Source organism: Polyodon spathula, chromosome 2, assembly GCF_017654505.1.
Source record: "Polyodon spathula isolate WHYD16114869_AA chromosome 2, ASM1765450v1, whole genome shotgun sequence".
Classification (NCBI taxonomy): Eukaryota; Metazoa; Chordata; class Actinopteri; order Acipenseriformes; family Polyodontidae; genus Polyodon; species Polyodon spathula.
This window is the reverse complement of record NC_054535.1, coordinates 59,566,421-59,589,461: the sequence shown is the minus strand read 5'-3', so window position 1 is coordinate 59,589,461 and position 23,041 is coordinate 59,566,421. Positions and strand designations below refer to the sequence as shown.

Sequence of the window (23,041 nt, the reverse complement as noted above, 5' to 3'; positions counted from 1 at the left end):
TTGTTGACCAATAGACACTTTTAAAATGTGTAATATTAACATGCTTGTAAACATTTGTATGGTACCAATGGTAATTACTTACATTAAATACCACTTAGACCACATGGTCATGACCAGGGATCCTAGTTTTCCACAATAAAAAAAGAGAAATGCTCAGATAAAATATATATACCATTTGACTTTAAAGATTACAAATACTTTACTTTGTCATCTGGATGGCTGTTGCCAAACCCATTGACCTGATCTTTAGGGGTGATTTTTTTTATCGTTTTCAGCTTCTTTAAACAGCTTGTTCAGTGGTAACAACGCACTGGATACTGAAGTAAACTGCAGCTACGTTTCAACATGAACGTGATAGTGCGCCTCTTTCAACCTTCACCTATGTTGATGATTATATGAAAATTAAAGCCTCAAGTGTGAAACTAAAAATTATCCGACAACATAGAGAATATGTGTTTCTCTGCACTATTCCACAGCAAACTGACTCCTAGGATCCCTGGTTATAACTAACTTGATGCAAAGAAATTATATTGTCACAATTCATTGTATGTAATAGCTATCCTGCTCTCCATGATAAAGTGGTAGTATTTGGGTAACTGGTTACTTTTATTTTGATCAGTAGCTGCAGTCCAATCTTGTTGCTATATAGGAAAGATATCTCCTCTCAAAGCAGTAGAGCAAACTTATATAAATAAAGCTATGGCCAAAATGTTTGCAACACCTGCAATTTTTTGATTGACACGTAATAAAAAATAAAACAAATTAACATAATGTAGATCTTTTATAACACCATGTACTCAAAGAAACTACAAAATGATATTTCAAAAGTCTACTGGAAACCATATTGGTAACACAGTATTTCATGCTAGGTTTCAAAATGTCACATTTTTAATTTTTTTCAATTTTCAGCAGGTTTCGTTCGACTTTTTCAAGCAGAGTAAGTTTGTTCTACAGGTGATGCAAAACTTGTGGCCATAGCTGTAAGCTCAGCAAGACACTGAAGCTAGTTATCTTTCTAAAAACAATTTAATGATTAAATACTACTTTTGAGAAAGCTGTGGGTCAAAGGAGTCAATAAGGATCAAATTCACCGCTGGGAATGAAAAATGCAAAAAAAGCTCAATTTTGAAACTGGGAAACAAAAAAGAATGTCCACTCCATAAGGTTTTAAAAGGAGATCTTGCATTCCTGAATTCACCATTTGAAGCTACTGCCCTATTAACCCGTCTTATTTTCATACACACACAAACACACACACACACAGAGTATGCATTTCCTTGCTTTACAGAGAAGTAGGAAATAAAAGGGAAAATACAGAAAACTGAATCTAGTAACAGAGAGTAAAACATTCCAGGCCGTTGCAAAGCAGGTTAATAAAACAGAACACCGGAGAATTCCCAGCTCAGTGTACATTAATCTACATTGAGGAAACGAGCTGAGACACCATGGTGCCAGTCGCGCAGTTTAGTATATTTGGGGCCGATGACCTGAGTGCTCATCTTTTCCCTGAAGAAGAAAGCAGTGTTGGAAAGAAAGGAAATGAAAAAGAATAGTTAGACAGGAATAAAGGGGTCTCTGAATTCAGCCATTTAACTGCAACCCCATGCAACATTTCACGCTAATATACCATGCAATCTGTTTCCAATTTCCTTCAGAGTCAATACTCATGGGACTGTGCTCATACAGCCTTATGGTCCCTTAATGATTATCTTTATTGGCAATGCATACAAGCTAAGCAGCACATCCAAATCTCTGGACATAACTTAACCAATAAATAATATCAAAGAACCACAAGGCATATTCCACTAGTTGTAATGTTTGTCCTGTAGTACCTATAGGATATATGCAGATTTACAAAAGGCAATTTTGAATTATCTTTGTTAAACTGGTAAAACTGTAAAGTAACCTGTATTTATTAGATCGAGGGGTGTGACAATTTATTGTGTATGGATGAATATTAATATTTCTTTAAATGAAATATCAGTCAGGATTTTCAAAAGTTCATAAATGATAATTCCAGTATTAATCAAGAAATCGGTATGTAGCATTGATTTTGGCATTTTCAAACGGTCATTTTGCCTATTTCGTTAATAAATAATTGTGCTAATGTGATTTACGAAATTATGTTGATTTACAAAATGATGTTACTATCTTAACGAGCAGTGCTTCTTGCAAATATTTATTTTGTTTGCGTGGGAATTTAAAAGCAAATCTGTGTTGTCATCATTTATCAGGAGTTAACTTGCACTTGGAAAAACAGGGATCTTATTAACGAAAGAGTATACAACTCACCTTGAAATAGACTGCCTCTTTGATAACGACAATGTAGAGTGTTCAGGACCAGGGTTAACCTCTTACAGACTACCTCAATAATTCAATGTTTGTAATTATGAAAATATTTTAGCCTTTTCTACACTTGTGGTTATGAATGAGATTTATTCACATATTTTAACCATTTCTAACCTTATGGAACATTTGTTGTATTGCTAAAATGATATACTGTTATTTGCACCCAGTGTAATGTGACTACCAAGAAATTATTAATGCAACTATAGCTTATTTGAAGTCTGCATATGTACATTAAATGACAGCTGACATCTACTGTAGACTTTATTTGAATTAAACAACTGAAGTCTTGGTATAGAAAACGGAATATTAGATATTACAATAACGTTTCCTTAGGTGATTGCACATTTGCAATGCGTCCTTGGCTTTAACACCTGTGTCTTATCCACACAAGAATGAAGAAGAGGTGTCAAGGACACACAGCGATGCACTAGGAATGTGATCGAGATCATTGGCATGGAATTTGCCTAAACGTATTTGTAATGTTGTCAGACTCCCCCCACACTATGTACAATGTACACTTTCACCTTCACACGTTTGTGTCCATATAAAATGTTCTTATACTGTAAGTGTTCGGTGGCTAATCATGTTGAGTTTATTTATCGCAGAGGCAAACTGTGCATTAGGTTAGGGAGTTCTATCAATTTTAAAAGCTTAAAAAATATATAATGAAGGGTTACATACATGTTATACATGTATAATAACTGACAACTACAAACACCAATGGCACTTGAAACGTACGTATTTATATATAGCCTACAATCATACATATTAAAATACATACAAAAGTAAATGTCATCATAAGAATATATTCCAACCAATACACACAGACAGCTTACAGTAGCTTTCTTTTTAATCAACAAAAACTTCAAAATGCAAATTAAAAGAGTTGTACATAGTAAGCTGTGACAAAATATTCCCCCAAATGACGGTAAATCAGTAATGGGGTTTCATTTTTTGATTTTTTTTAATCTGTGCTGTCTGATTTTTACCCACACGCCAAATAATTGTAAATCAGCATTTTATGTGAAGTATTCTAAAGAAATGTACATTCTGCATGACAAAATGCACAATTTAAGTTTACAAATTATACACAACATAGATATTCTTATTATTTTTTATTTCAATGTGGCTGCTGCTCGCAGGTGAGAGAGCCACCTCTCTCTACGCTAGTAGTTTCCATAACAGCGAATTACTCTTCCATTCATTTTTCTTGATCTTGTTAACATGAATTTTGATTAACGAGTTCCCCATATCTAGTCGTTGACACAGGAAGTGATGTAGGTGACCTGTGACAGTTAAGCTTTTGTATGAGAAATGCATTCATTAACAACCTCATCGACTCAATTTCAAAGCATTAGCGGATTGATTTAATTAACACAATTTGAAAATCACTTGCTACTAAAGCTCTTACTATACCATGAGTCCGATATAATCACACTGTTTTTTGAAAATCCTGCCCATCATATCAAACAGCATATATAAAAGTAGGCTAACAACAAGTACAAAACAATCAGTGGGTATGTTTAAATATGTTCTGATCAACAGGAAAAATCTTGTTTACAGATACATATTAATTTATGTTTTGCTACTACTACTACTACACTCTTATTATCTTTACAGTGATTTTTAACACTGTTCAAAATGGTCTAGTCCAGCAAGCTAATAGTCATCAATAGTCTTGTTAATTAGGCTGCAAGTTGCAAGATCCAAATCAATGAATATCCAATGTATTTAGCTAAACTGGTCTTTAAAAGCATTTGGAACAATTTAGCAGTTTGAGCCAACTTGCTTCTTTGCTTCACGTTACACTATGATGTGGGACTGAGCCGTGGCAAGGCCTTAATACATGACCTGTTATTTCCAGAAGCTCCAAGTTAAATCTAGCTTCTACTGCATGTGAAGCAAACCAGGGTTATCATTATCCTATTGTGAACTGCTGTGGGTCATCTGTCATGTTGCTTGAAAACAGGGCATGAGGTTGATTACTTACACTGGAACACAAGAGCCATTTCAATACACACACAAACACAGCAGACAAGTAGGTACACTGTTACACTTGTATAAGTACAGTCAGCTACAGGTCACAAGGAACAAATTATGAAATTAAGTCACAATATTCTCCAAAGTGACCTAGAAATTGCGGAGTCAGGATTACACTCTCACTTCATACAACTAGGACACCAGAGCTTGAACAATGTCACAGGGCATCACAAACACTACATGCATCAAATATTAACAACTAATGCAATCAGACATGCGCTGGAAAGCAAAATCAAAATAATCCCAAATCACAGTTACTTACTTTTTCTTAGAAGAATCAGTTTCTTGTTCTTGCACTGCAACATAAATATTGGAATTAGTAATAGCAATAATATAATATATGCATGAACAGATTAAAGGTGCACTGAACCGGCCTTCCTACTTAAACACATTTTAGATAGTCAGTTTATGAATTTTATGATTCATAAATGTGTGCATAAAATAGAAGGCAGATTCAATGTAGCAAAAAAAACAAAAAAAACACATGCTATAAAAATTTATATTTTTCTTTTTTATACACTACTTGACTACAACTATAAAACTGGAATGAGTGCTCTACTGCTGTAATCAACAAAAAGAAACAGACATGCCAAATAATTACTGGTTTTTTTTGTTTGTTTGTTTTTTAGAAATGTTTCGTAATAAAAACATAGTCATTCCCCTTAAGGAGGTACACAGTTGAGCAGCATCTGGTCTTACTTTCTTGAAACCTAGCCTTCCTGAGGTAGTTATTTAAACCCTTGGTTACAATAGTAAATTGAACGTCATACTCCATTTCCAGTAACAAAAAATGCATAGCAGCCAATAACAAGAAATTATTGAATCAATTCCATTAATGCCAAGTCGTGACAGAACTCTTACATGGTTATGACTTATACAGTTGCTCAGTTTAAGGGTAAGCCTCAACACTTTTCTTCTAAGAAGCAGTTGGAACAAACAATATAAACAGCAGCTGATTACAGCTGTGCTAGAATTCTGCTTTAGATGCTAATCTATTCAGCAATCAGAATTCAGTCTTATGGGTTAATTTATATGTTGTTATATTTCATTTTATGTTTCTACACAGGTTACAATTATAAACAAGAATTTCAATCTCTCAAACCTGAATTAATCAGCAGGTAACATATTAAGTACCTCTGTGAAAATGTGACATGCATCTACACATTACAGCAGTAGTCCCAGTATTCAAATTAAAAAGAAAGTTCAAGGTACAGTGACTAAAAAATATTTAACAGCCCAATGGGATCCCTGAATAGATCGTCTCCTCCTTGAAAATACTTTTAATATGCAAGACATCTCACAAATGCTGTGGTGCCCTGTGGAAGGGCAAAAGCCCTGCGGCTGTAGACAGTATGTGTGTGGGAATGTAATGTTGGCAGGAATGGGATTAAATCTGGCTCTACCAGCAATCATAGGTGTAGCCATTCCCCAATTAGGTAATTGGTGCTAAATGGAGTGGCCACATGTATAAAAGCAAGGAGAAATCCTTTGTTTGGTGAAGGTATTTGAGGTGGTGAGTTGTTAAACTGTGTGTGCAGTGTAATTGTTGTACTGGTCAGTGATTGTTTTGTGTAAACCTTTTATTTTGGCCACTGTGCCTGTTTATTTGTTCCTGTGTTTTGATTGTCTATTGTTACTTGTTTGTCTATTAAAAGAGCACAGCTTTCTCAACTCTGAGACTTCTTTCTGCCGCTATCCTACACATGCCCCAAATGTTAACCAGTTGGTTTTTTGTAAAAGTGACAGTCAAAACTGGTACAACGTTCAATGTACACCTTTCTGGGCAGTCACTATTGCAGATACTCATTTTTTTTGTATCCCCAGCATATAACAATTTGACATACTGCGTTCAGTGCCAGTGATCTGGGCCAGGATGCGGAAGGAGCGTGACTGGGAAGTGCCTGTCCGAGGATGCCAGTCTTCAGTGTCCTCAATCAGGCGTTTCTTACTGGCGTCTCCGTGAGTGGGAACATGGTTAAATTCAATATCCGTGTCCACAATGTGTTTTCTTGGTGCTCTAAATAGCCAAAACAAAGAAAATAATAATTATTCTTTTTAGGAGTATCCCACATTTTGTCCTTTAAAATGCACATTTTATAAATACTGAACAATAATTTTGCTGTTTATGTAGAAAATAAAAGTTCACCTGTGGCAGAGCAAAGCTCTGCCCTTTTAAATTGGCAGGGATGGGGTTAACTTCCCCTGCCTGCCTGGGTTTATTATGTTCAGGTGGCTGGGGTTGATTAGTTGATTAGGTTGATTAACGATCAATCAGCGCCCAGCCACCTGATATAAAAGGAGGCCTCAGCTTCTCATTTGGGGAGAGGGAGCTGAGGAAGCAGGTTGGTGTTTGTTTTGTGGTTTTTGAATTTTCTAAATCCAGTGAAGGCATTGCCCAGCCTGGAAACTTTATTTTTCTGAGTTTTGTTTTTGCTTCTTTATTTGTGTTTGAGTATCTGTTATTTTGCCCTTGTCCCCCCCAAAAAATTTCAGGGGTTTGCTCCTCCTGTCTCTCTGTAGCCATCTAGCCTTGCTTCGGCAGGATGCAGCGGAATCCACTTCCGACACCATATGTGGCAGGCTGGCGAGTGGATAGAGGCCCAGAGACAGACTGCAGTTCAAAAAAATAACTATTTTATTATAAATAAACAAAAATAAAGTGCACAAGGGCAAAATAACAGATACTCAAACACAAATAAAGCAAAAACAAAACTCAGAAAAATAAAGTTTCCAGGCTGGGCAATGCCTTCACTGGATTTAGAAAATTCAAAAACCACAAAACAAACACCAACCTGCTTCCTCAGCTCCCTCTCCCCAAATGAGAAGCTGAGGCCTCCTTTTATGTCAGGTGGCTGGGCGCTGATTGATCGAGGTAGGGGAAGTTAACCCCATCCCTGCCAATTTAAAAGGGCAGAGCTTTGCTCTGCCACATCACCTTAATAATAATACACATTCCTTACATAACCGATCCAATTTTAATTATAGTGCCACTGTACTTGTATCAGCTAACTGTGTCTAATTATTTATTGGTAACAATACATGAGAATTGCAGAGCCATATTTAAAATGTAATCCTAGGGATAGTACACAAATGACATTTATTTGGTGTGAATATGATCACAACTACCTTTGATAAAATGACAGTGAATTGTGCCCAGATCAAGTGTTTGGTTCACAGTTTAAACCACTGGGTTTGCATCACAAATTCCTTATTGTGGCAGGGAAAAACCCTTGCTTGTTTAAATAATGTGTGTGAGATGTAAGATTGGCAGGGATAGGGTTAATTCTGTCCCTGCCAACAATCACAGGTGTCCCCATTCCCCAATTAGATAACTAAGTGCTAATTAGGGAGTGGCCATCTGTCTAAAGGAAGAGCGAAATAATTTGTTTGGTGAAGGAAGTAAGATGAGTTTCTTTTTTTTTTTTTTTACTTGCAGTGAAGCACAAACAAAACAGGCACATGGGCCAAAACAAACAATCTACTCATGTAGGCTGTGCATTCACCTTCACTACAAATAACAACCAAAACACAGTAAAACACACAAGTCAAAAACACTCCCCTAACTCTCTCCCCCAAACAAACTATTTGGTCTTCCTTTATACAGGTAGCCACTCCCCAATTAGCACTCAATTACCTAATTGGAGATTGGCCACACATGTGATTGTTGGCAGGGGTAGAATTAACCCCATCCCTGCCAACCTTACATTCCTACACGCACTACTTACAAGCAGGGCTTTTGCCTTGCCACACTTAATACATTTGCTTTCTTGTTTGTTTCCAAAACAAATTACCTTCTAGGTGCATTTTTCCTTAAGAAGGGTGCAAAGAGTAACAGGAGGTTGGAAGAATTCAGCATATGCCAGAAAAGCAAACAGAGAAGAAAGTGAAAGAGAGGTGAGAGAGCGCATAAACTACAGGCAAGATAGACATACAACCCTGAGTTGAAATACTTTTATATTCATAAAAAAAAAAAAAAAAGTTTAAAAATATGGCATAAGTTTGAAGCCACACAAGTCAAGACATTCCTTACAAAAAAATGAAAATTACATGGTGCAGTGCAATAACTTCAAATGGTGCAGCTTGGAGTCACAAAAGTCAAGAAATGCCATACTAGCCATATTCAGGTTAGGCTTTTAGCACAGATACAGAGATGTGATGGGCAGGATAGCATTCAATGATAATGGAAACTGTGGAAATTGCAGAGGTAACACCATTTATTTTAAAACCTTAGCAACAACGTCGTTACAAGGAAAATTTCCACTAAACAATGACAAGGGGAGCAGTGAAAATCTATTTTGCTTCCATGATCACCTGCTGCTAAATATGTTTTATTAAGGGTGGTTTTAAAATTAATTCTGCTACCTCTTAGCTTCAGTAATGAATCTATTTACATAACAGGGATACAGGAGACACACTTATGTGTTTGTTGTAAACTGTAGTAAATCTTGAGAATCGCTCATTCAGTTGTGATAAAATTTGGTATGGGCATTCATTAGTGCAAGTGCTTGGGGTATTCAAATCTTTGTCAACCAGTGCATTTACATGAACATAAGATTAACACTTGCATCTTAGTTTACTTTTTGTAACTATTACAGACCAACAACTTCATTTTTTGATTGTAAAAAGAGCAACAAAACAAGATTATGTAACATGAGCATTAACCCAAGAAGTAACACCTGCAATCCCCTAGATGGTGGTGTTGTTACATAACACTCATTAATCCTATGCTAACTCAAAAGATCCTAACACTACACTACCCAAGTGCAGGGGTGAAATTCTGCCGGTCCTCAACAAGACTTATTTTGATGCTGGTGTAGCACTCTTGGGAGTGCTTTCAACTTTTCTTATATGTACATATGGGCAATAGTTGATTAACCGGTAGATTAATCCATGCAGATTTTTAACAAAGGTAACGATATTATAGTGGCTGCCGAGCACAGTAATTCTTAAAGTCAATAAAATCTAAAAAATAAAATAAGCCCAATTGGAATTTGGTGTTTTTAAAACCACTTTTATTATTATGCAGTCAAACCCATTTACAATGTACCCGGGATATAACGTACACACTGATATAAAGAACCAGTATCATGGAACCGAACAAAATCGTATAAAATCCTGTTTAAATTCTCCTTTTAGTACGTACTCTGATAGTGCACACTTCCTGTTATTACGCACGCACCGCGATGGCAAGCATATTGCGTACTTGTAGGCCTACTTCTTGCTGTTGAACTTGACCTTGCTCTCTGTTACTGTAATTTATGCAGTATTATCATGGCCAGAGGACAAACTGTACATTATTGGAGAAATCTTAAAGGGACGATCTTAAAACACGCATTATGTTGTCAAAGAGCTCAAGTTTAAAAAGCAGCAGTCACTGAGGCAGCCCTGTCCACATTAGAGCAAAAAAAATCGACAACCAAGTTCAACACCGATTTACCTGAACTCTAGCCCATGAGTGTTAGAGCGTCTAGACTGCCGTAATGAAACCATATTAGTTTAACCCAGCTGTTGAAAAAAATACTTCGCTGGATGACTGTACCCCAGAAACCACTCTAATGTATACACGTTCTTCTTTCTTTTTTCCCCCTCGTAAATGTTGTTGCTTATTTTCATTGAACACGGGAGCCGAATGGAGGAGTTACGATAAAGTGCCTAAGTAATCAAAAGGAAATAATTTGCATGGGGAAAAAAATGCCCATGCCATAGTAAAATCTGGGCCAGAAAATACACTCTTTAATTAAAAGTCTAAAAAAGTGTTTTGGACACATTAATTTATTTCTATAATGTACCATTACTGTACTGTATTATTAATTAATTGATTTTACTAATTACAGTAGAGTATTATTGAGTACATTAATTACATGTATGTTATTTTTTTCTAATTCAATTCTAATAATTTAGCTGACCGTCTTTATCCAAGGCAACATAGAATTACTGTAATAAATAATTAAAATACAAAATGTTACATGCTCTATAGTAATGTACAGTACTAGTTACAAGTTACATTATTTTATATTGTTTCTTATGTAATAAACCTTTATACTACATACATTAACCAATTAGTACTGTACTAGTTTTTGATTTTTCTGCTGATTTGGCAGGTATGTGCATGTATCTGGTTAGTACATACCTCGGTTATAACATACTGTTTTTTACGGTCCCATGGCAGTACCTTGTATAAGATTCACTGTATATGTAACAAATGTTACCTTTCCGTCCTATTACTCTAATAAAACAGAATTAGGGACCTGTTAAACTCAGTCACACAAGCCCAAAGGGCCAAAGCAGCACGAGTAACTTTGCAAACACACGTTTGGCAATCATTTAAATCAACGTAGATAAACATTCCAGTTCCAAATATATATACATCCGCACCAAACTATCAGCAATCCTTGTACAAAACAACGCAACAATTATGAATTTTTTTAACCCTTTTTTATATGAGCTTAAAAGCACAGTGTGCTACCACTTCCGAGGAGAGAACGTGTGCTTCAAATCCACACATCCCTAAATAGCTGCAAGCATTTTTCTCTCATCTTGCCGTGGAATATACAGTAGCATTAGCTAGGGGTGCATCACACACCTGCTCAAGTACATCAAGCCTTGCAATTGTGTTTAGGTGATAAGGTTACAGGTAGGGGACTACCCATTCATAACTGATGGCTGGTCCTTGAAAGAGAACCATTTGCCCAAATTTGATAAAACTTTGCATGGATGCCTAATAAAAGAAAATATTCATATACTGTGTGGGTGTTGCTCACGCTAAAATATTTTCTCACAACACTGACACCTGATGGGCTAAGCTATTGAAGGCTATATCTTGGAATTGCTTGCCCCAATTTGATTTATCTTTGCATTATGTGTAAGTCACGGTTACTGTGACAGGATAGCAGCGAGACAGAGACTCAGAACTTACAGATATTGCAGATCACCATGGTTGAAAACTGGCGGATATGTGTGTGTGTGTGTGTGTGTGTGTGTGTATATATATATATATATATATATATATATATATATATATATATATATATATATATATATCATTCAATAATCCCTTCCCCCAAATATCAGCCTGCATCCAATAGTCTGTACCTTTACTTTTAATTCCTCCAAGCGTGCCATCTGTATCTCTTCTCAACACTAATCTGACTTCGCCAGTCAGTTGGTCAAGGATGCAATCATGCAGAATGCTACTCATACAGTCAACCTGAACAAATCTGCTCACTGCATTACAAGACACTCCTATCTGCAATTACTGTAATGTATTTACGTTTTATACCACATTCGTAAAAATCTAAAACTAGTTTTTTGTTTTTTTTTTGTTCATACATGGTTCCTTTGTTGTGAAGCTCCAAGGAAATTGCTCTCCACCCCAGTTTCAGATTCTGCAGTTGGGCATAATTTTGTACTGCAGCCCAGGACTTTATAGGCACTATTGCCGTGGCCTAAGATAATGTTATTTTGAGATTTTAAAGAAATTTGATGAAATTGATTATCATTTTAATTGTATATGATTCTATTTATTTTCTGTTAGTATTTGACTATAAAAATGTTTCTAAAAAATGCTTACTATCTAAGGGGCTTGAAGCCCTTAACTTAATGAATGGAAGCAGAAGTCCACACCGGGAGTCTGAGAAGCCTGTGACCGGAAATTACTTCCAGTAGTAATGGAATTACTTCCACTACTTCTGCTATATAAATATAACTAAATAAAAAACAAAATAAATAAATATATATATATATATATATATATATATATATATATATATATATATATATATATATATATATATATATATATATAAACAACTGACTGACAAAGAATGAAGTATGTTTCGTAACATCATTAATTAAAATGAATCTGGGTTTTATTTGAAATATTCACTGAGCCATATTTAATTAAACAGTTATCCTGCTTGCATATCCATATTATTATATTTGATAACTTGAGTATTATTGGTTCTTATAGAAAAGACAAATTATTGATATTTAATGTACATGTAACTCATATTTACAATTCAGATATTATCAGAATATTATTACTTGCTGGGAATAACATAATGACTTGTGCTATATTGATATAAATTTTCTTTTTTTGTTTTTGTACCATATTATTCTTACTAGCCTTTGATAAAACTGATAAAAAGATAAGTGTTGCTTTATTGGCAATTCTTCTAAATCCGCTCTTGGCTGGGAGAAATTTGTAACTAAGAGTGCTAATTGAAACACTAATTAAAATTCTCCCTACGATATAACCGGTTTGTGAGTATGTAGCTGTGGCAGTGTGCCCCGCCCATGTGTGTATTTTCTGTTATATGTTGCGTGTGGTGTGTTAATGTTGGTGTATAGGTATTGGTGCACAGGATATAAATGGGTCCTTGTAGCACAAGTGATTACAAATATATAGGTGTATTTAGGCACAGGGATTGCACAATCACTTCATATGCAGATAAAGTACATAATAGTATGTGAACACAGGCAGTGCACAAATTAGTTCATGTGCTGGAATTCAAATGAATAAATTAATAATTGAAGCCTGGCACAACCGTATATATAAATGCATATTTCACTCACTCAGTGTTGTGTGTTCGGTGAGTGGAGAACGGGTATGGAGAAGAAGAAAGTAATTATAAAAGTAAGAGAAAAATAACAAATGCTTCTTGTGCGAGTCCTCTCTGTTTAGTGTTCGTCCACCGTCTGTTTTGTCTGTCTGTTTATTTTGGAATTAAGTGCCGGGTTCTGCTTTGTTCAGCCTTTTATTTTTAGTTGCAATAAACCGGCGTAAGCAAGTGCCTTCACCATTTCACTTGCAGTGCTGTGTGTGTTTCTTCCGGGTCTGACGTCACCACTACAAGCCATCTGTGACATATGGTGCCCTGCGCGGGACAAACCACAGCCTCCAGAGTCAGTATTTTTTTTCCAGACTGTTTTTTTTTTATTCATTTTTTTGTTTTATTTTCCCCCCAAAAAAGAGAGCTTGGTCTGGGGAGACCGCCGCAATGACTTGGAGGACCTCCTCGGTGGCCTAGAGGATCAAGGCTAGTGCCTTGCCTGCAGCAAGTTCGAGCACATGGTGGCTATCTGCCCCTTCCAAGAGAACGAGGAGGAACCGGCCCAGGAGAAGAAGGTGAGGAGAAGTGGGAAAGGAAGGCTGCATCAGCAGCAACAACACCAACCACAGCAACAGCAGGAGGGGGTTGGGGATGACGGCTGGGAGGCCTTTTTAAGGAACCTCATGGTGGAGTTGTACCCCGGAGTTGTGACGTCACCACTACAAGCAATCTGTGACAGTGGCAGTCTTCATGAAGATGTCAGATGAGTGAGGTGCAGTGAGCGAACGACAGGCTTCTGGCCATGAGAGAGAGAGAGAGAGAGAGAGGTGCCAGGCAGCTTCACTGATACAGCTCTACAAATAGATTGTCATTCGGAATTATTATTACTACTATAACTATTATTAAAGAAAGCCTTTCTATAGTACAGTCAGAATGATCAATACTGCTGTACCGTATACAATTTCTGAGGCTTGCTGTAAAATTGTGGAGCGACGTAATCAGATCAGGCTCATTGAAAATTGGGAGCGATGAAATCGGTTAATGAGAACGTCAAAGTTCAAAACGGAAATGCACACATTATGATAAAATGTACCTTATGTTTTTAAGAAAAAAAGCCATAACGTTCAAGCTAAGAAGTGCTATGTTTTCCATGGCACGGGCTCCATATTTGTCAGGTTGTAAACATTAAATACAGTGCATGGTGGGATAATGTCATATTAAGTTCCACAGTCCATTGCGCTGCTAGGAATTGTAACCAAACTATTTTAATAGTGTGTGTACGCATTAAGCCCCATTAACCATGAAATGGTACTTTAGTGTGGATGCTTTGAGTTGGATTAATTAAAACATTTCTGATTACGATTCTCAAAATCTGTTATGTAGTGAGGACAGGGCAAGTCTGCACAGACTGCAACCTCGCTACCAAGTACTATAGCTATAATAGTTTTTTCTCCAGGTCCCTCCTTACACCAGTACTAATCGTATGAAAAAGCAGTTAATTAAGAGAAAATGTCCTACAGTGTTTATGTTCCAAAGGACACCACTCTACTTATGGCTGCCAAGATATTGATTGAAAATCAGTTTAAAATAAAAACAAAGTTGAAACCATAAATAAAGCGCCACTGTTGCGCCTCTATAAATGACCTTCATTTTTTCTGTAGTCTTCCTACAACTAAAGAGATTTTTACACCATTTACATTTCTGCAAAGTTTAATTTCTTACATGTCTAATATCCTAAAATGTATGTTATCTATTTCCTTTTCAACCTGTTTTTGTACTTGAATATCTGAAGAAAGGTTTTAGTAAGGACAACTTGGGGTGTTTTTCGGACCCATCTGCAGGTCTGGCAACTGTGATTAAATAAACGGAAATTCTCTATACATAATCACAAGGACAGAAACAGCATTTTCTATAATAAAAGGGTAAACAAACTCCCCCCACCATTGCTGCTTAGAACATAAAACACCACACTGACCCTTAAATGTTTGACTCTTAAATGTTAGTCTAAAGAAAAAGTTCTAAAAGGTCGCCCAGCTCTTAATTCAAAGAATGTGCACCAATCTACTTTACAGCCATGAACGTTTTTCACTATCTGATTTGTAATGTTGTGCATATGGACAGTTCACAGACATGATTAATGTTGGTTGGACACAAAATTGCCAAACTGCATGTGCAGCAGACATCTGTCTTCCATATTAAAATATCTTACTGAAAACAAAATCAAAAGAATAGCACTTTTTTCAGTCCAGCAACCAATACTGTGTAGTTTCATACTAGTGACCAGATTAACAATCAATTTCCTAAGCAGTACAAACAAACACAGCAACCCTAATCCTATTCAAACTAGCTGTTTGGAAACAGGATAAAAATAGAAATGCTAATAACTACATTCAGGTTGCATTCTTTAGTTTATTGCATAACTGGCATGTCTTCTGGTTCTTGCCTCACAGGAATTTATATAATCTAAACTTTTGACAGCCAAGAGTCACTCCTTGCTCTAAAACATGTTACATTCAAATGTATTTAGAATTGACCCTCTTCCAAGAAAGGAATGCTTTTCCTACACTCCTTTTTCTGCACTTACATTATTAGATACTTTTAAAATAGTGTTTGCCATCCAAACAATTCTAGACTAGAACCAACTAGGCAAACATTGTCTTCCCGATTTTATAGAGTATTTGTCTAGCAATGTAAATGTATAGAATACTTCTGAAGTGTACAACTTCTACTTGGAGAAATATTGTACTTACTTTAGAATGCTTGGAGGGCCCCTGGTAGAAAAGTAAAGCATAGAAAGAAGAGTGAGGATTATTGAGACAAGAGAAATTATGCAACACCAAAGAAGATAATGAAAAAAAAAAGTTGAGTGAGTGACTGACAAAACAAACCTAAAATATGAGCAAAATGCAGCATTGCTTAAACAAATCACAAAAGCAAACACACACATGCCAAAGCTGTTTTAATTCCTCCTGACACCGCTCCTAATCCAAAACACTAGAAAGATGCACTGGGCAGTGTAGGCTACATCTCATGCTTTCATCAGGATAAGATCATGTTTACAGACCTTTTAAGCGCTTAACATGGGTTACATTTTTTTACAATCAAACAGGCATAAGCTTTTTAGTTTCATGACTGTCATTAAATACTGCTATTGAATAGAACAGTAAGAGTCCATAAACCACTTTATTTATGTCCAAAGCAACTTGAAAATGTATTTTTCAAAAAACCGCAGCAAGGTGGCACAACAGGTGAGACAAATCAATATATAGGCTTTCTATTGGTTAACCAACCCTAAAGCACTATGATAACAGTGCTGGGTGATAACTTCCTTCTATCAATTTAAAAAATATATATTTAAAGACAGAATGGTACAGTTTTGTAAAAATCACCTGAGCTAGTTTAAATGATGTTTATTACTAAATGAAATTAATTTTTTAGACTGAATGATATGCTTATGTTGAAAAAGTAGTACTCTATATTCGTTTTTTAAATTTCAAGTTACATTCAGGAGTATAAAAACTGTTTTCTTCAGATGCTGCATGTTTTAATTTTGGGTTACTTTGATACATCTCAAAAACAGTATTGACGTAAATGATCTTATAATAATATATATATATATATATATATATATATATATATATATATATATATATATATATATATATATATATATATATATATATATAGTGCCTTGCAAAAGTATTCAAAACTTGAATGCTCAAACTCAAGACTTCTAAGGGTAAGATAAGTTACAGTATATGTCAGCAAAAACTAAAGAGAAAAAAAAAAACGAAATATGTTAATTGCATAAATATTCAGACTCGTCAACTCAATATTTGGTGAAAGCACCTTTAGCAGCAATTCCAGCCACAAGTCTTTTTGGGTAAGTCTCTACCAACTTTGCACACTGGCTTGGTGCAATTTGTGCCCATTCTTCTTGGCAGATTTGTTCAAGCTCTTTCAAGTCTTTCCACAGATTCTCAATAGGATTCAAGTCAGGACTTTAACTGGGCCACTCAAGGACATTCACTTTCTTAGACTTAAATCACTCCAGTGTAGCCTTGTGCTCTGGATCATTGTCCTGCTGAAAGGTGAATTTTTGACCTAGTTTTAAATCTTCAGCAGACTGAAACAGGTTTTCCTCTAGTATTGTACTTTGCTCCATCCATTTTTCCTTCAATCCAAACAAGCTTTTCAGTCCCTGCTGAGGAGAAGCATCCCCATGGCATGATGCTGCGACCACCATGCTTGACTGTAAGGATGGTGTTGGCTGGAAATGTGATGTGTTGGGTCTGTGCCAAACGTAATGCTTGGCATTTAGACCAAAAAGTCCCAATTTGGTCTCGTCTGACCACGACATATTTTTCCACATTTTTGCAGGATCACACAGGTGTTTTGTTGCAAACTCCATGCGGGCTTTGAGATAGTTTATTTTTAGTAATGGCTTCCTTCTCGCCACCCTGCCATACAGGCTACTTTTGTGAAGTGTTCTGCATATTATTAACTGATGCACATTTTCTCCCATCTCAGCCATTGAACTCTGTAGCTCTTTCAAAGTTGTCGTTGGCCTCACAGTGGCATCACTCACCAGTTTCCTCCTTGTCCGGCTGCTCAGCTTGGAGGGACGTCTCGGTGGTACAATGCACCTTCCATTTCTTGATGACTAAGTAGACTATGAGCGATATTCAGAGACTTTGATATTTTTTTGTACCCTTCTCCTGATCTGTGCTTTTCAATGACTTTATCCCTGAATTGCTTTGAAAGCTCCTTGGTCTTCATGGTTGAGTCTTTGCTTGAAATTCACTACCTGACCAAGGAACGTCACAGAGACAGGTGTTTTTATTCTGAAATCATGAGAACCACTAATATTGCAGACAGACAGAGGCCATTCAACTAATTTTGTGGCTCGTTAAGGTCATTTTGTGCCCCTGAATTAATTTAGGTTTGCCAGAGCAAAGGGTTTGAATACTTATGGACGACAAAGAAAAAAAAGCTAAGTATGAACTGTCAAGATATTTCCTAAAGAAACTGTACATGCAGATGGAGGTAGTTGCTCTGCACATATTGTAATGTGACAAAGAAAATATGAGTGATCGCTATTTAGCTTCAGAAGCACACATTAAACAAAAGGCTACTACAGTGGTTGCTGAACAGAGCGTAAAATAAACAGCTTTCAGACACAAACTGGAAAGTCAGTGCAGACAAAAAGTATTGCTGTCAGTTGTAGCCAAGCTAAATCAGTACTACAGGTATGATCCAGCATAGCCACCTCGCTTCAAACAACCTGCTGTTTACTTTTTAAACAAAGTTACAATATTAAACCCAAATAGGCACGTTTTCTTTGCTTTGAATCGGTACTGAGAAAATAAACTATTGGATGGGACAAATAAAATGATAACGACCGTGCTAGATATATTGCCTTTACTAAAGTATGCCAAATGCTCTTGGGTAAACGAGTTTTGGGGCCGTTTCTAGTTGATTTCCGCATCTGTATAACTTGGCAAAGCTTTGCCTTAACTTCCAACCAATTCAGTGGATGCAGATCGTGCAGTCTCAATGTATGGGCAAGTCAACAGCAGGGGGTTGCTGCATGCTTGCCTTTAACAAATGACAGCACTCTGTTTTAGTAAGGAAGTAAGTACCACTATTTTTAGGCTTTATAGTGTTCTGAAATACTGTCTACTTAGGTTTATTTAATGTTTAAACAGGTCCAAGAAATTTCAGCGAAATCCTAATTTTATTCCGCAACCTACCCGTGAAAAATATGTAAATTTACCACGGTTTAAGTAGACCCCTATATATAACACATATTAATTCGTACTTCAAAGTGTCATGACTGCAAGCTGTGAGACTGTCTGAATACTTTTGTAAGGCACTATGTGTGTACATATACAGTACTAGTCAAAAGTTGGAGTACACTTCCTGGAAACTAGGGTTTTTTTCATAATTGACAGTGTTTTATGTCGTATACATTTCTGTAAATACTTGAAAATGAAAACACATGTTACAATATACAAAACAAAACATACGGAGTATTAAAGCTATGTTCAAGAAAATTGAAAATTGTCTCAAAATCTTGGATTCGTCAAAATAGCCACCCTTTGCCTTAATAACAGCCTCACAAACACGAGGCATTCAGTTAACAAGTTTCAGCAGGAAATCACCCGACATGTCTTCCCAGCCCTTTGCAGCAATTCCCAGAGATGTAGGACACTTGTGGGTAGCTTTGCTTTGACTCTTCTGTTCAGTTCGTCCCATAGTAGTTCTTTGGGATCGAGGTCTTCTAGACTGGGCAGGCTAGGTCATTAGATTGAGTTGTCCTTCACTTTCCTTCTTCACCAGATAGTTCTTGCACAACTTTGAGGTGTGTTTTGGGTCATTACCTTGCTGAAGAATGAAGGACTGCCCAACTAGCCGTAATCCTGATGGAATGGCATGCCTCTGAAGTATGCTATGATAGCCATGCTGGTTGAGCTTGCCATGGACTTGGTAAAGATCACCAAATCTGTCACCAGCAAAGCAACCCTAGACCATGACACTGCCTCCACCATGCTTGACAGTGGGAACCACACATGCAGAACTCATGCGCTCATCCTCTCTGCGTCTTGCAAATACTCGGCGGTTGGACCTAAATATTTCAAATTTTGACTCATCGGTCCATAAGAACAACTTCCACACCTCAAACGTCTAGTTTCTGTGTTTTTTGGCCCAGGCAAGTCTCTTCTTATTCTTCACTCTTAACAATGGTTTCTTTGCAGCAATTCTTCCAGTTAGGCCAGCTTCACACAAACTCCTCTGAAAAGTTGATGTTGAAACATCTGTACTTCTAGTAGCATTTAGCTAAGCTTGTACTTCACGGGCAGTTAATCACTGGTTTCGCAGACTTGTGACTCGAATGAACTTGTTCTCTGATGCTGAGGTCACCCTTGGCCTGCCTGACCTTGCTCGGTCCTCATGAGTGCCAGTTTCTTCAAATCGTTTGATGGTCTTGGCCACAGCAGTTACAGACACTTGCAAAGTTCTTGCAATTCGTCTTAAAGATTGACCTTTTTTCTTTGCTTAACTGAGTGTATTTTGCCATTTTCTGCTCCCTTACATTCAGGAATGACAAACTTGTGCCTATGCTACCTATATTTATAGTAATCATGGACCCTCACCTGTTAACAATAACTGGTGACAAAAGGTTAACTAGGTAACATGCTAGTTAACTCAGAGAACATCTAACAAAGACACTTTTATACTTTGGCCAGTGTTCTAACACCGTGTTATACACATTTCAGACTTTTAACTGACTTGGGCTTCAGACTGAAATCCATTTGCTTTGGGTGACCATTTCATTGAAATTGACAAGATTTACATTTTCATTTAAAAATTTAATTTTTGAATGCAGTTCACTGATGATTATCAGCTTATATAAGTACACATATCATTTTATACAGTTAAAAGCATAGATAATCATGAAAAACCTGGTTTCAAGCAGGTGTACTCAAACTTTTGACTAGTACTGTATACGAAAGATATATTTGATATAGTAAAAAAAATGATTGATTACTTAATTGACTAATAAATATTAAAGTTAAAAAGACAATTGCCTAACATTACTGGTTCTTTTCAGTTCAATTTTAACAGCTTTAAGAGTATAGTAATTTTTTAAAAGTTGGCTTAACTTTGAACAAAAAGAGGGAGCCCACAAGATTCAACCGACGATAATAATAATATCATCTGTATGCACACATACACATTTCCTCTGGAGATTGAGAAGAACGGATATACTTGTAGGGTAGACGCTTCCAAACAGGGTGGGACAAATCCTGTTGTATTTCAAAACCTGGTGGCCAAGTGAACTTATGATGGTACAAATGGGGACAATATGACGAGACATGTATATTTTGCACATTGCTTTTGCATGCTTTGTTTTCTTTAAATTGTGGGAGGGGAATTATTTACTGTGTAAAATAATGAATAATGATGCAGAAAATGCCAGTGAGTGAAGTATATATATATATATATATATATATATATATATATATATATATATATATATATATATATATTTTAAGTCCTTTACTTTTGATATGAACTACAGTCAATTCTCATTAAAACAAACTCGAATTAGACACAAATTTAGCAGGTGCTTATTGTAATGTACTTCTTATAATACAAATTCACTTAAAACACATTTCTTGTTAGGGAAAATTATTTTGGCGACCACCCGGGAAAGAAAATTCAATAAAACAAATCACTCCAGTTCAAACAGCTGAGTGTAAAGGATATTGGGAAATGCATTAACTTCCACCGAGATTAATGCCTCTAGTGTATTTTAGTGCTATTTAGTCCTAGCTCCCCTTCTTTTCAGTAGTTACTATAAGGTTTTTCAGTAGGTAATCCAGAAACATAACATGGGTTTTCATTTCTATGCCGATGACATTCAGATTTATCTATCTTTTAATCCTTCTGAAAAACATGCCTCTTTTCTCTCCCCTGTGTCGCAGTGATTTTAATTCCTGAATGAGTAACAACTTTCTCCATGAAAACAAGAAAATTAGGTTTAAAATGACTGCCTTCACGAGATCAAATGGGGCAGCGTATATTGTGTCAGTTGTGAACCAGAAATGTATTTTTATAGAGCCGAAGTTCTGTTATATGTACAGTAAATGTTTAGTCGCCAATGTGGCGGGTTTACAGTAAAATCTACTGGCCATATTAAAATTGAAGGTCGCATTTTGCGACCTGGAGACCTGATTTGACCCACCCTTCTCCCAAGCATTATCAGGGGAAACAAACTGGAACTAAGAAGGCTACATATTAGGGAATCTGCCAAATACATGCAAGCCATTCTCAAAACATGAATCACCAATCAATAGTAATGAAGACACTAACTTTTCCACTGTGGTCTCCTGTAACAAAACAAAACAAAACAAAACATATTTTACAGTTTTTAGTATCGGAAACAAATATTTAAATATAGTTTTAAGCCACAGTGGAGACCTGAAACAGCTTTGGATCACTGCAACAGTTTAGTGGCACAATGACAAATGATGGAATGGAACCCAGTTTTGCTGAAGGTTCAAAGTTGTCAGCCTGGCTTAAAAGAGCAGCAAACCTTACTGCATGCAAATAGGGTGGATTGAGTAGAAACATTACATATACCCAAAGATCAAAGGCTTATGTGACTGGGTTCCAAGGCAAGAATAAATACTTGGCTGGCTTAAGTGTCTTTTGTAAATAGTCAAACTGTTTTTAACTGCATGGCATGATGGTGGCTTTTAGAAACAAATGATAAATGGGCCTGTGGCAGGGTAGACGCCCTGCAAATGTGAGGACTAGTAGTAGGGAGGACTGACAGCAGCAGGTTGAGATTTCTGACAATGCACCGTGATTGCGTCATTTGAGCGCTACCTTGTTCACTGTTTTGTTTAATTGTTTCACTATGTTTGCAAATCAATAAAAGTGCGCTACCAAGCTCTTGCACTGCAATCCCTTGGCTCCTGCGTCTGCTATTCCTGTCGTTAGTCTGCCTGAAATCAATGCTACCCTTCACAGGGCCTTAGTAACAAAACTTGAAGGACTGTTTTAAGGACTCTTTAAGCAATGTTTAGACAATCTTAAGAGTTTCTCTGATATATGAGAATAAACTGATATCAACTCTAAAATAATTGAAAAAGGGGGGGGGGGGGGGTTTGAATTTGACTGGTAGTTTTTTTTTTTCTTTGTGTGACATCACTAATTTTTAAAGGGTGGAGATAATTTATAGCGTCATGCAGAAACATGTCATCTGTTTAGAGATAAGAAAGCGATGGAAACACTGTAAATCCAATGTATTTGACAAACTTATATTAGAACATTTATTCTGTCTCAAGTATTATAATATGTTTTACAGCCTTTATAAATATCAAGAAAAGAGTGTATATAAACAGATAATGTTTCAGTAACTAAATTGATACCTGCTACATGTTTTTCTTGTATTACCGATAAGTTTATTTTGTAACTATGTATTCGTTCTTGCTGTTTGTAAAATACTGCTTTGATAATAGATTATCTGTGTATTATGTTTACGGTGTATGTACAGAAATTGATATGCATACATGTGGCAATGTTGC

The 23,041-nt window shown here is 36.4% G+C and overlaps 1 protein-coding gene across 8 annotated transcripts in view; it reads right to left on the bottom strand.

Annotated features, from left to right (window-relative positions):
* The window catches only part of LOC121298807 (PDZ and LIM domain protein 5-like), a 215,733-nt gene that overhangs the window by 79,975 nt on the left and 112,717 nt on the right, over positions 1 to 23,041 (bottom strand). For 2 of the 8 annotated variants that reach the window (XM_041226038.1, XM_041226072.1), the window contains exons 6-9: positions 15,692 to 15,712; positions 8,181 to 8,198; positions 6,234 to 6,406; positions 4,652 to 4,685 (exon numbers count right to left, since the gene is read on the bottom strand). In XM_041226038.1, the coding sequence (XP_041081972.1) occupies positions 4,652 to 4,685; positions 6,234 to 6,406; positions 8,181 to 8,198; positions 15,692 to 15,712 (246 nt within the window). Of the gene's footprint in view, positions 1 to 4,651; positions 4,686 to 6,233; positions 6,407 to 8,180; positions 8,199 to 15,691; positions 15,713 to 21,821; positions 21,839 to 23,041 lie in introns of all 8 variants that reach the window. The other 6 variants (XM_041226081.1, XM_041226088.1, XM_041226092.1 and 3 more) reach the window with 6 other exon arrangements.